This window comes from Adiantum capillus-veneris, chromosome 13 (genome assembly GCF_014529385.1).
Source record: "Adiantum capillus-veneris isolate H3 chromosome 13, ASM1452938v2, whole genome shotgun sequence".
Taxonomy (NCBI): Eukaryota; Viridiplantae; Streptophyta; class Polypodiopsida; order Polypodiales; family Pteridaceae; genus Adiantum; species Adiantum capillus-veneris.
In genome coordinates, this window is record NC_140943.1 from 18,030,075 (window position 1) to 18,043,390 (window position 13,316).

At 48.2% G+C, this 13,316-nt stretch overlaps 1 protein-coding gene across 4 annotated transcripts in view; it reads left to right on the forward strand.

The window, feature by feature from the left end:
- Positions 1–13,316, forward strand: part of LOC147443659 (Glyceraldehyde-3-phosphate dehydrogenase-like family protein) — a 135,079-nt gene that overhangs the window by 92,260 nt on the left and 29,503 nt on the right. For 2 of the 4 annotated variants that reach the window (XM_086526463.1, XM_086526464.1), the window contains exon 12: positions 8,999–9,044. The exons of the other annotated variants lie outside the window; for them this stretch is intronic. In XM_086526463.1, coding sequence (XP_086382589.1) covers positions 8,999–9,004 — 6 coding nt within the window. In that variant the 3' untranslated portion in view covers positions 9,005–9,044. The remainder of the gene's footprint in view (positions 1–8,998; positions 9,045–13,316) is intronic. 4 annotated transcript variants of the gene reach the window in all.

The following is a 13,316-nucleotide window of genomic DNA, read 5'->3' on the forward strand; positions in this document are numbered from 1 at the left end:
GACCAATGGCACAACGCAAACCATGAGACATATGTGTGTCCATGTAGCTGGGTCGAATCACAAACCCATCTCCTGTGAGGTGGAGAAGATGCTCTCTATAGAAAGCCATCTTCGTGCTCAACTCCTGAGGCGGCTCTATCCATGTCCTCCTGGTGTCGAGCTGGATCAGGTCCTGACGAATGAGTCTAGTGATCTCCACCCGTGTAAGAGACAGCGAGGGTTCCCTGAAGAGAATACTGGAAAGGGGACACTGATCTGGTAAGGGCCTCAATCTCCATGGGGGGGGCAGCTAGCTCTGCTCGAATGATCGCGTGAGGTACGGAGGCCTTGGCTCTAATCAATCGGGAGATCATAGATACCAAGGGCCTCTCCATACGTCTCCAACCATCCTGGCCTACAGAAGGTCCCCAAACCTGTACCCCATACATCATAGCTGAGGCTACTAAAGTATCAAAGAGCCATAACTTTGTCCGAGGTTCCTGGAACTGAACCTGCGAACACATCCTCTCCAAGCCTCCCAAGGCCGCATAAGCTCTGGTCAGTCTAGTCTCTGCTGCTCTCCCCAAAGAAAACCTCGGCCCAGTGAAGACTATCCCAAGGTAAGTGTATGCATCTGTATACTCCACAATCTCTTGACCATACGTGAAGGTCGGTGCCGATCTCCTGATCCACTGCGGTGTGGTGTTAAACACCATGACCTTGGTTTTACCAAGGTTTACAGACAATCCACTATCCTCTGCAAAACTGTGTAATGCATCCAACTGTCGCTGCATACCCTCTGGTGAGTCAGAGATCAAGACAATATCATCAGCATATAACAACAATGGGATCCACGTCCCTGCCAGCTGGGCACCTCTATCACCCTCTCTGTCAATGTAATCAGACACCTCATCAACATACATACCAAATAGAGTAGGAGACAATGGGCAACCCTGTTTCACCCCGATAGTGGAGTGAACTAAGTCAGATATCCCCTCTGGGGTGCGTACATGTCCCATCACTGATCTGTATAAAGCCATAATCCCCCAAATCAACACTGTGGGCACCCCCATCTCCTGCAGTCTGCGCATCAGTCGAGCTCTCGGTACCATGTCAAATGCTTTGCGGAAATCCACAAAGCTACAATAAATCCGTCTCCCATGTGACCTGCCCTCCTCAATGATAGCTCTGAGTGTCAGAATATGGTCAAGAGTGGAGAAACCCCTCCTGAAACCTGCCTGTCCCTTTGCCCGTACACCCTCACCCTCTGCCTAGTTACTCAACTGCTGCTCAATAATGGATGCATACAATCGTGCCAGTGTGTGTCCAACCATAATAGTGCGGTAATTTCCAGGCTCTGTAGGATCACCTGCCTTGAATATAGGCACAATAGTAGACAACCTCCAAGTCTCAGGTAATCCCTCACACATGGCACGATTGAACAACACTGCAAGAACCTCCATCAGCATATCCCTAGCATGTATAAAGTGCTCCGCTACTAGACCGTCACGATCGTAAGCCCTCCTGGTCCTCATCCTGTCAATGGCTCTCTTTACCATCTCAGTGGTAAAGAAGGTGCTCGTAGGTGGACATGGCTCTGTAGGATTTGGAAGGGGATCCTGCCCAGGAACCGTATATAACGATGTCGCATACTGGCCCCACACATCAAGAGAAGTAATCACTGGGGGAGGGGAGTGCTCATGGAAGAGTCGCCATGCCTCGCCTGAGTCTCTACTCAAGAACAACTGATACAAGTCTCGCTCCATCTGGGCCAAGTAAGCTCGTTTCTTCTTTCGCACAAGGCGCCGGAAAGCAATCCGCGACTGTCTGTAGGTGATGACTCCTAAATGAAGATCCCTCTGAAGCTGGGCTCTCATCTCTCTGCACTCCTCATCATACCAACTATTCTGGGGCATGCTCCCAGAATGTCGCCTCCGATCTGGTTGAGTGTGTGGGTATGCCTCTGATGCTGCATCATGTAGTGTCTCAGTCAGTAAAGTAGTGCACTCCTCTACTGAGAGGCCTGGAGCAACTGTGCATAGACGATCCCAGATCGCCTCTGTATAAACCGAGTCAGTCTCTGGTGTAAATGTATAACGGGTGTGTGACCTGCCTCCTGATTTCTGGGCTGTACTAAACTGAAAAGATACGGACAGTGTCAAGAGAGCATGATCCACTGCTACGCCCATTGGTCTGGCTCCCACTGTGAAATCCTGAATACAAGGAATAAAGCTCGGCTGTGTCATAACATAGTCCACTGTACTGGCCCCATGTCTGTGTGGAAAGCATGTGAAGCCTGCTGCTCCAGGAAACCGCTGTAAGCCATTAAGTATGGCTAGCCCATGTGTAGTCGTCATCTCCGTGAGGTATCTCCCATACTCAGTCTGCTCTCTGTCATGTGAACATCTGTCAAACCCCAGCTCACCCACATCCAACTCTCTAAGCATCTTATCTAAAGTGTCGTAGAAGACTGTCTGACAGTTGCCCGTTCGAGCATTGAAGTCTCCTAGGAGGATGATATCACCATCCCTAGAAAACTCCCATATATCATCATCTAGAATTGAGAAAGGCGACTGCCCTCTAGATACAGCATATACTGACGTACTGGGGGGGAAGTAACATATAGCAATATATAGAAATCGACCTGTGTCAGCTCTCAGCCTCACCCACGTGTATCTAGCCTGATCATCTCTCCGTACAATATGTAGTAGTGGCTGTAGCTCCTCCCTAAACAACACCGCTACTCCTCCTGAACCTCTACTCCCATGCTCAGATCTCGTGACTGTTCTGTGGGCTGTCTCCCATTTGTATCCCACCACATGTGGCAACAGTTGGCCAGGGGCCTGGTGAGTCTCTGAAAAGAAAACAATGTCCTTGTCTCTGAAACTGTCCTCAAAGGCACCAACATCCAACCTCATAGACCCATTACAATTCCAAGTCGCCATCCTCAATGTGGTCCCATAGGTCTCGCACCGTCATGTAGAGCGCCGCTCTACAATCACCACCCGACCATCTCTGTAAAAGGCCATCTTCCCCTTCTCCCTTGCCGCTTGAATCTCGGGCATTACTTCTCTCATATGCGCAAGTTGTGAGAGAGTGAGGTCATCGCCTAAGAAAATACCTGTCTTCTTGAGAGTAGGTCTCTTCCTCAAGAATTCCTTCTTCTCTTCCAATGAAGGGAAGCGTAGTATGAGAGCTCTTTCCTTTGAAGATTCTCCGGGGCCCTCACTCTTCTTGCCCACTCTCCATGCCCTTGTGTGTGAAGGCTTCTCCACCCCCATCATTGATGTGAGGCTTGTGACCTCTTTTTCCACATTGTTTATGTCCTTGAGGCCGGTTACCCTCACATGTAGAGCCCGCACCCTCCTTCTTTGTTCCTCTTCGAGGGTCATGTTGATAAGAGTGGGTGTACAAGGAGCTTCCTTACCTTTCCCTTTCTTGGCAACCTCAATCCATTTTCCGGCCTCCTCTACTTTCTTTTGCGTTTCGGATATGACCGCGGCCCATGACTTCTTCTCCTCATTGATGTTGTCAATTTCTTCCCTCAAAGAGGGCTGAAATTCCCCCTCTTCAAGCCCATTTTTTGACCGTGTTTCCAACACTTCTTTGTGGAGGTTCAAAATGCTATTCTCCAACGTGGCGATCTTGTTGAGAAGATGATCCTTCTCGTCCTTCCACCTCTTCTCCTTTTCTTCATTTTCTCGGAGGAAAACGGTCTTCGCGTTCCTCCAATCTTCCATCTCTTTTCTCCATGCTTTCATTTCCAATTCAATGATGGAAATTCGTTTGGAGTGAAGCATATATTTGAGTTTGCTTGTTGCCATAGGTGAGGTTGGGGATGACATGAGAGAGAGAGCGAGAGAGAGAGAGAGAGAGAGAGAGAGAGAGAGAGAGAGAGAGAGAGAGAGAGAGAGAGAGAGAGAGAGAGAGAGAAATGAAATGAAATGAAATTATATTAACGTCTTCAAAAAGCCAAAGTGACCTATGAGACCAGAAAGTTACAATGTGGTGGATCTGATACAAAGTCAGAGTCAGAGTAACAAGATGACAACAATGACAAAAATGAAATGACAAATGTCACAATAAAATACTATGGAATCCTAAACTACTAGGTGTGAACTAAGCAGCTAGCTGGTATAGCTAGATCACAAGAGATCCAGCATCGGTCGCTGGCGGATCTCATCAATCTCCTCCATGGTCAGTAGTCTGACGGGGCGTCGTGCATGTCGAGCCAAAGTGATCCGAATCCTCTGATGGAGCCTCCGCCGATGCTGTGTAGTCCTCCGCAGTCGTGGGCGTTTGGATCTTCCGAGCTCAGTCGCTAGGTCGATCAGTGTGCCTCTGGTGTGAGACGACGAGCTTTGCTATGGTAGTAACTCCTCCGAGTGTCTAGTGGCAGCTCTAAAGAAATCTGTGATCTGTCTGTGGGACTGACAAGACTCTCCTCTCATCAGGCTCTCTCTGTGTCTGCGTAGCTCGAGCAAAAACAAACCCAAGCATCTCTGATTCTCGTATTGCATGACTCTGGAGAATGGTCCAAAGCCCTCTCTGAACAAGCAATGGAAGCGGCCTCGTATCTCGTAGTAGACGGGGCAGTGGCATGTGTAGTGCAACTCTGTCTCAGGCTCGATGTCACACAGGGGGCATGTCCTAGCCTCTGCTGGTACTTCGATGTATCTCCCAGTCTCGATCCGCAGCTGGTGTGAAGATGTACGTATCTGGCCGATAGCACATCGTATCCCATGAGACAAGTGGGTGTCCATGTATCTGGGCCTCGTCACAAAACCATCAACCGTAAGCTGGAGGAGACGCTCTCTGTAAAAAGCCATCTTCGTGCCCAGCTCTTGTGCTGGTTGTATCCATGTCCTCCTGGTGTCTAGCTGAGTCAAGTCCTGGTGAATGAGCCCGGTGATCTCGGACTGTGTAAGAGTAAGAGAGGGTGCATCCAGTGAGTACTGGAAGGGAGGCAATCTGTCCATGCTGAACCCATGCGCCTGAAACCATGATGTCATCTCCCCATACCAGCATGCTGTATCTCCCTGCATGGCTAACTGTCGAGAGGACTCAAGTGCAAGGCGGACATATCTGTCTCTGGGAAGTTCCCACATGCGGTGTATGAAGGAGACCGATCTGGTGAGCGCCTCAACCACTAGTGGGGGGGCAGCTAGCTCTGCTCGAACAATAGCACGTGGTACTGAGGCCTTGGCTCTAATGAGCCGCGAGATCATAGAGACTAGAGGCTTCTCCATGCCCCCCCATCCATCACTGCGGCCTGTCCTCGCGTGATGATCTAATGAAGGTCCCCAAATCTTAGCTCCATAAAGCAATGCAGAAGCCACTAGAGTGTCAAAGAGCCAGAGCTTCGTCCGAGGCTCTTGAAACTGAACCTGTGAACACATCCTTTCCAATCTACCCAATGCTGCATGGGCTCTGGTCAGTCTAGTCTCTGCTGCCCTCCTCAATGAAAATGCTGGCCCACTAAAAACCACTCCGAGGTAAGTGTACGCCTCTGTATATTCCACAGTCTCCTGGCCGTATGTGAATGCTGGCGCTGACCTCCTGATCCACTGTGGGGTGGTATTGAATACCATGACCTTGGTTTTACCAAGGTTGACGGACAAACCACTTTCCTGAGCAAACCTATTCAAAGCATCCAAGTGGCGTTGCATCCCCTCCGGAGAGTCGGAGATCAACACAATATCATCAGCATATAACAATAATGGAATCCATGTCCCTGCCAGCTGTGCACCTCTATCACCATCTCCCTCAATGTAGTCAGAAACCTCATCCACATACATACCAAATAGAGTAGGAGAGAGCGGGCAGCCCTTCTTCACCCCAATAGTGGAGTGAATCGGTGTGGATAGACCCTCTGAGGTGCGTACCTGTCCCACTACTGACCTGTATAATGCCATGACCCCCCAAATGAGCTCTGTGGGTACTCCCATCTGCTATAATCTGCGCATCAATCTAGCTCTAGGCACTGTGTCAAATGCTTTGCGGAAATCCACAAAGCTACAATAGATCCGTCTCCCATGCGATCTACCCTCCTCAATGATGGCTCTGAGTGTGAAGATATGGTCAAGAGTAGAAAAACCCCTCCTTAACCCTGCCTGCCCGGCTGCGCGTATCCCCTCCCTCTCTGCCCATCTACTCAGCTGCTGCTCAAGAATAGATGCGTACAACCGTGCCAATGTGTGTCCAATCATGATAGTGCGATAATTCCCAGGCTCCATAGGGTCTCCCGACTTGAAGATAGGTACAATAGTAGATAGGCTCCAAGTATCCGGCAAGCCCTCACACATGGCACGGTTAAACATCACTGCTAGTAGATCTCTGGCATGTGTGAAATGCTCAGCCACTAAACCATCATGATCGTATGCTCTCCCAGTCCTCATCCTGTCAATGGCCTTCCGCACCATCTCCGTGGTGAAAAAAGCACATGTGTGTGGGCATGGATCGGGAGGGGCGGGAAGGGGGGGCTGCTCAGGAACTGTGTACAGAGATGATGCGTATTGGCCCCAGTCCTCTGTAGAAGTGATGGCGGGGGGGGGGGGGGGGGGAGAGTGCTCCTGAAAGAGGCGCCATGCCTCACGTGAGTCCTGACTCAAGAACAGCTGATGTAGATCCTGCTCTAGCCGAGCCAAAAATGCCCTCTTCTTCCACCGCACTAGGCGTCGGAAGTCAATCTGTGACTGTCTGTGAGTGATGTCCCCCAAAAGCACCTCCCTCTGAAGTCTAGCTCTAGTGTCCCGGCATTCCTCATCATACCAACTGTTCTGGGGCATGCTCCCCGAACGGCGTCTCTGCTCAGGCTGGGTATGTGGGTATGCCTCTGCTGCTGCATCATGTAGTGTCTGTGTCAATATAGTAGTAAGCTCCTCCAGAGGTCGCCCTGGCTCCTCTGTGCATAGGCGTCTGTAGATCCCATCTATGTATACAGAGTCTATCTCCCGCGTGAAGGTGTAACGAGTAGGGGCTGCTGTCCGTAGCCTGTGTGCTACACTAAACTGAAAAGAGATGGTCATTGACACAAGAGCATGATCCACTGCCACACCAGCAGGTCTGGGTCCAACTGTGAGATCCTGGATACTAGAGATGAGGCTCGGCTGTGCCATGACATAATCCACTGTGCTGGCTCCATGTCTATGTGGAAAGCATGTAAAACCCCCTGAAGTGGGAAATCTCTGTAGGCCATTCAAGATGGCCAATCCATGTGCCGTCCCCATGTCTATCAAGTGTCGTCCATACTCGGTGTGTTCTCCATCTTGTGATAGTCTAGATAGGCCTGTTTCTGTAGCATCCAGCTCTCTCAGCATCTCCTCTGAAGTATCATAAAATACTGTCTGATGATGGGCAGTCCTAGCGTTGAAATCCCCTAGAATGATGATGTCACCATCTCTAGAGAACTCCCATATGTCATCATCCAAAATAGAGAAAGGGGATTGTCCTCTAGGTGGTGCATACACTGACGTGCTCGGGGGAAAGTAGCAAATAGCGATGTAAAGATATCTGTCTGTCTCTGCTCTCAGTCTCACCCACATGTACCTAGCTTGCTCATCTCTGCGGGCTATATGTATCAATGGCTGCAACTCCTCCCTGAATAACACTGCCACTCCTCCTGATCCTCGCCCTCTACGCTCTGATCGTTTCTCCTGTCTATAGGCAGTCTCCCATCTATATCCACTAATGTGAGGCATAGACTGCCCAGGGGCCTGATGTGTCTCAGAGTAGAAGACGATGTCTCTTCCCCTGAAACTATCCTCAAAGGTGCCCACATCAAGTCGCATAGATCCATTACAATTCCATGTGGCAACTTTGAGGGTGGTCCCATGGGTCTCGCACCGTCATGTGGAGCGCCGCTCTACAATCACAATCCGGCCATCTCTGTAGAAGGCCGTCTTTCCCTTCTCCCTTGCCGCTTGAATCTCTGGCATTACCTCTCTCATATGCGCAAGCTGTGTGAGAGTGAGGTCATCTCCAAGAAATATGCCCGTTTTCTTTAGTGTAGGACACTTCTTCAAGAAGTCCTTCTTTGCCTCCATGGATGGGAAACGGATGATTAGAGCTCTCCCTTTTGAAGTCTCCCCATTGCCTTGTGTCTTCTTCCCCACCCTCCATGCCTTTGTATGAGTAGCCTCACTACCCATCATGCGGAGAAGTTCTTCAACTTCCCCTTCCACCTCATCTCGGTCTTTTAGACCGGTTACTCTTATATGCAAAGCTCTAGTTTTCCTTCGTTGTTCTTCCTCTAGAGTCATGTTGATGATTGTAGGAGTGGGGACAGATGTGGTTTCTTTCCCTTTGCCTTTCTTAATGACTTCTATCGACTTCTCGGCCTCATCCGCCTTCTTTTGCGTCTTCGTGATCACATCCATCCACGAAGACGTCTTTTGTTTCTCCTCCTCTTTGATAATCCGTACCTGCTCTTTGATGACCTTGATTTCCTCTACTACCGAAGGCTGGAATTCCCCCTCCTCTAGTCCACTGCTTGCTCTATCAGCAAGTTCTCGCTTGAGAGCTGAGACCTCTTCTTTAAGTGCTTTGGAGTCCGCCTTAAGTGCTTGTAGCTCTGCGTGCAGGTCTTCTTTCTCTTTCTTCCACTGCGCGCCTTCGTTGAGAAACATTTGAAGAAGGTTGGCCTTTTCTTTCCACCATCCCTCCATATCTGCTTTCCAGTCTTTCATCTCCTTCTCCATTTGTGTAATCCGCTTGTTTGTAAGCACAAAGGTTGCCTTCGGATGGGGCTTACATACCGGCGAAGCAGTCATGACCTCCATCAAAAATACAAATACAAATGCACTTCTGCCAAGTCAACCCACTATGTCCACATCACACATACATCCCTGTCCTACATAATGCATACATGTGTGTTCCCCATATCGCTCGTACATTTTTGAGATTTTCCTTTTCTGCAAATTTCCGTCAATGCTGAAATTTATGTAATTCTGAAAATTCTGAAAATGTCTGCAACTCGTGAAAAATGTGAATGTAAATTCTGTATTTTCTAATTCTGCAGGTCTGAGTAAATTTTGCAGGTCTGAAAAATTTTCGAAAAATTTCAGGTGACTGCCCGCTATCTGCCCTGTAATGCACCTGCGGGCTTTGGGGGGGGGGGGGGGGCGCTGTCCAGCCACGAGTAGGGGGGGGGGGCGACGTACTGTCACAACAGGGGGGGGGGGGCGGGAGGCGCAATCCAGCTGGTGAGAGAGTGAGCGCGCTGCTGTCCTGCTGAGAGAGAGCGCGTGGGGCTGAGTGGGCTGCGTGGGCAGCGCTCAACAGAGCAGTAGGTGGCATGAGGGGCTGCAGCAGGTGGCGAGAGAGAGAGAGAGAGAGAGAGAGAGAGAGAGAGAGAGAGAGAGAGAGAGAGAGAGAGAGAGAGAGAGAGAGAGAGAGAGAGAGATAGAGATGAAATGAAACGAAATGTTATATTAACGTCTTCAAAAGGCCAAAGTGACCTATGAGACCAGAAAGTTACAATGCGGTGTATGTGATACAAAAAGAGAGAGAGAGAGAGAGAGAGAGAGAGAGAGAGAGAGAGAGAGAGAGAGAGAGAGAGAGAGAGAGAGAGAGAGAGAGAGAGAGAGAGAGAGAGAAATGAAATGAAATGAAATGTTATATTAACGTCTTCAAAAGGCCAGAATGACCTATGAGACCAAACTGATACAAAAGTGGTGAATCTGTTACAATGTCTAGGTACCTTAGTACTGAAGTACTAAGTGTGAAATTTAAATGTGAAACTAAATACAAAGTATTAGATAAACTTCTTAGGATCATTCTAGGTGTCTAGCTAGAATGCTTCTAATCCTTTGTTGTAGTCTCCTCCGGTGAAGTGTGCTTCTGCATCTTGGTCGTGGTCGTCTCGATTTCCTAAGCCCAATTGCTCTGTCAATTAGGGTGCCTTTGGTATGAATGTGGGTACTCCTTTGTGTTGGCTGCTGGCCTCTTGCTTCCCCTTCCACTCCTGCTTCTCTCGATCCGAAGAAGTCTGTGATCGGCCTCTGAGGCTGTAGTGCTCTTTGTCTTCTCATTAGATTATCCCTGTGCCGATGTAGTTCCAGTAGGTACAAGCCTAAGCATCTTTGATCTTGGTATTGCATGATTCTATCTAGAGGTCCAAAGCCTTCTTTAAAGAGGCAGTGAAAACGCCCACGTATCTCGTAGTATACTGTGTAGTGGCATATATAGTGTAATTCTGTCTCCGGCTCCATTCCGCATAACTTGCAAATTCTGCTCTCAGGTGGGATTCCCCTAAATCTGCCAAATTCAATTTCCAACTGGTGTGAGGATGTACGAATCTGACCAATAGCACATCTCACCCCATGAGACAGGTGGGTATCCATGTAACTCGGGCGAATCACAAATCCATCTTCAGATAGTTGTAGGAAGTTTTCTTTGTAGTCGGCCATCTTCGTGCCCAATTCTTGTGTAGGGTCTACCCATGTCCTCTTAGTATCCAACTGTATAAGATCCTGTCGGATGATTTTATTAATCTCCTTTCGTGTAATTGCCAGTGATGGAGCCTCAAGAGAGTATTGGAAGGTGGGCAATCTTTCCACACTGAACCCGTGTCTCTGAAACCACGAGGACAGTTGCGCATACCAGCATGATGTATCCCCTTTCATTGCCAATTGTCGAGAGGATTCGAGGGCCAGTCTAGTATATCGGCCATTATTTGTATCCCACAAACCATGTATAAAGGACATTGATCTGGTAAGAGCTTCAATTTCTATAGGAGGGGCCGCTAGTTCCGCTCGGGTAATCGCGTGTGGTACGGAGGCCTTGGCTCTAATCATTCGGGAAATCATAGATACCAAAGGTCTCTCCATTGACTTCCAATTATCCTGATCCACAGATGGTCCTCAAATCTGGACCCCATAAAGCATAGCCGAAGCCACCACAGTATCAAAGAGCCAAAGTTTTGTTCGTGGTTCTTGAAACTGCACTTGTGAATACATCCTCTCCAACCCTCCAAGGGCTGCAGAGGCTCTGGATAATCTAGCATCCGCTGCTTTCTTAAGAGTAAACTTCGGTCCTGCAAATACCACCCCAAGGTATGTGTATGCATCTGCGTACTCTACTGTATCCTGGCCATATGCAAATGTAGGTGCCGATCTCCTAACCCACTGCGGTGTGGTGTTAAACACCATAACTTTGGTTTTACCCAAGTTTACCGACAGTCCACTGTCCTCCGCGAATTTATGTAAAGCATCTAGCTGCCTCTGCATTCCATCTGGTGATTCTGCTATCAATACAATATCATCTGCATACAGTAGCAGCGGGATCCATGACCCTGCAAGTTGAGCACCTCTGTCACCTTCTCTATCAATGTAATCCGATACCTCATCTATGTACATACCAAATAAAGTTGGGGACAGTGGGCATCCTTGCTTTACTCCAACTGTGGAGTGAACAATGTCGGAATCCCCTTCTGGAGTACGTACATAACCAGTTACTGATCCGTATAAGGCCATGATCCCCCAAATAATCTCTTTGGGGACCCCTAACTCTTGCATCCTGCGCATCAATCTGGCCCTTGGTACTGTATCAAAAGCTTTCCGAAAATCCACAAAGCAACAATACATTCTTCTCCCATTTGCTCTTCCTTCTTCAATAATGGCTCTGAGCGTAAGAATATGATCTAAAGTGGAATAACCCCTTCTGAATCCAGCTTGTCCCGTTGCCCTTATGCCCTGATTCTCTGCCCATCTACTCAATTTTTGTTCAAGAATGGATGCGTACAGTCGGGTCAAAGTGTGACCTACCATAATGGTACGGTAGTTCCCGGGTATCATTGGATCCCGTGACTTGAAAATAGGTACGATAGTAGATAATTTCCAAGATTCAGGGAATCCTTCACACATGACCCGATTCAACAGACGAGCAAGGACTTCTGAAAGTAGATCCCTGGCATGGATCAGATGTTCTGCTACTAAACCATCATGATCTTATGCTCTTCTTGTCTTCATCTTATCAATGGCTTTTCCCACCATTTCCGTAGTAAAGAAAGTACTAGTAGCAGGGCATGGCTCTAGTGGATCTGGTAATGGACGCTGTCCAGATACCATATATAATGATGTTACATATTGACCCCATATCTCAGGAGAAGTAATCGTCGGAGGCGGTGAGGGCTGGTGAAATAAGCGCCATGCCTCATGTGAGTCCTGACTCAAGAAGAGCTGATATAAATCCTTCTCTAGTTTGGCTAAAAATGCCCTTTTCTTGCGACGTACTATATGCCGAAGAGCAATCCGAGACTGCTTATATGTAATGATCCCAAGTGTAAACTCTTTCTGGACCTGGGTTCTCGTCTCTCTGCATTCCTCGTCATACCAGCTGTTTTGAGGCATGTTCCCAGCTCCTCTCTTCTGATCAGGTTGAGTATGTGGGTATGCCTGTTGTGCTGCTCCATGTAGTATCTCTGTTAATTGAGAAGTAATCTCCTCTACAGTATATACTGGCTCGGCTGTCCACATCCTATTATAGATCTTTTCCACATAGACTGAATCAGTTTCTGGCGTGAAAATATATCTTGTGTGTGTCTTCTTCCTTTGTACTTGAGAGTCATTGTATTGGAAGGAGATTGATAAGGTCAATAGAGCATGATCCACTGCAATCCCAACCGGTCTGGGTCCCACCTTAAATTCCTTGATACTAGAAATAAAGCTTGGTGAAGTCATGACATAATCCACTGTACTGGCCCCATGCCTGTGCGGGAAGCATGTGAATCCCCCCGATAACGGGAAATTCTCTAGACCATTAAGTATGGCCAAACCATGTATAGTTGCCATCTCCATGAGATGTCTCCCATATTGAGTGTGTTCTTTATCCTGGGAGTTTCTAGTAAGCCCCCTCTTTGATAAATCCACTTCTGCAAGCATTTCCTCAGAAGTATCATAGAATACTGCTTGAGAGTTGGCCGTTCTGGCATTAAAGTCTCCTAAGAGAACGATGTCTCCATCTCTAGAGAACTCCCATATGTCATTATTCAATATGGAGAAAGGGGATTGTCCTTTAGGTGAGGAGTAGACTGAGGTATTCGGAGGGAAGTAGCATATAGCGATGTATAGAAATCTACCTGTCTCGGCTCTCATTCTCACCCACATATACCTTGCTTGCTCATCTTTCCTGATAATCTGTAGTAGTGGTTTCAGCTCCTCTTTAAATAAGACTGCTACTCCTCCTGAACCCCGGCTACCCTGTAGAGATCTCTTGTCTGGTCGACCAGCTGTTTCCCATAAATAACCCTTCACATGTGGCATACGCTGTCCCGGTATCTGGTGTGTCTCTGAGTAGAAAAATATGTCTCTGTCCCTAAAGCTGTCTTCAAAGGCACC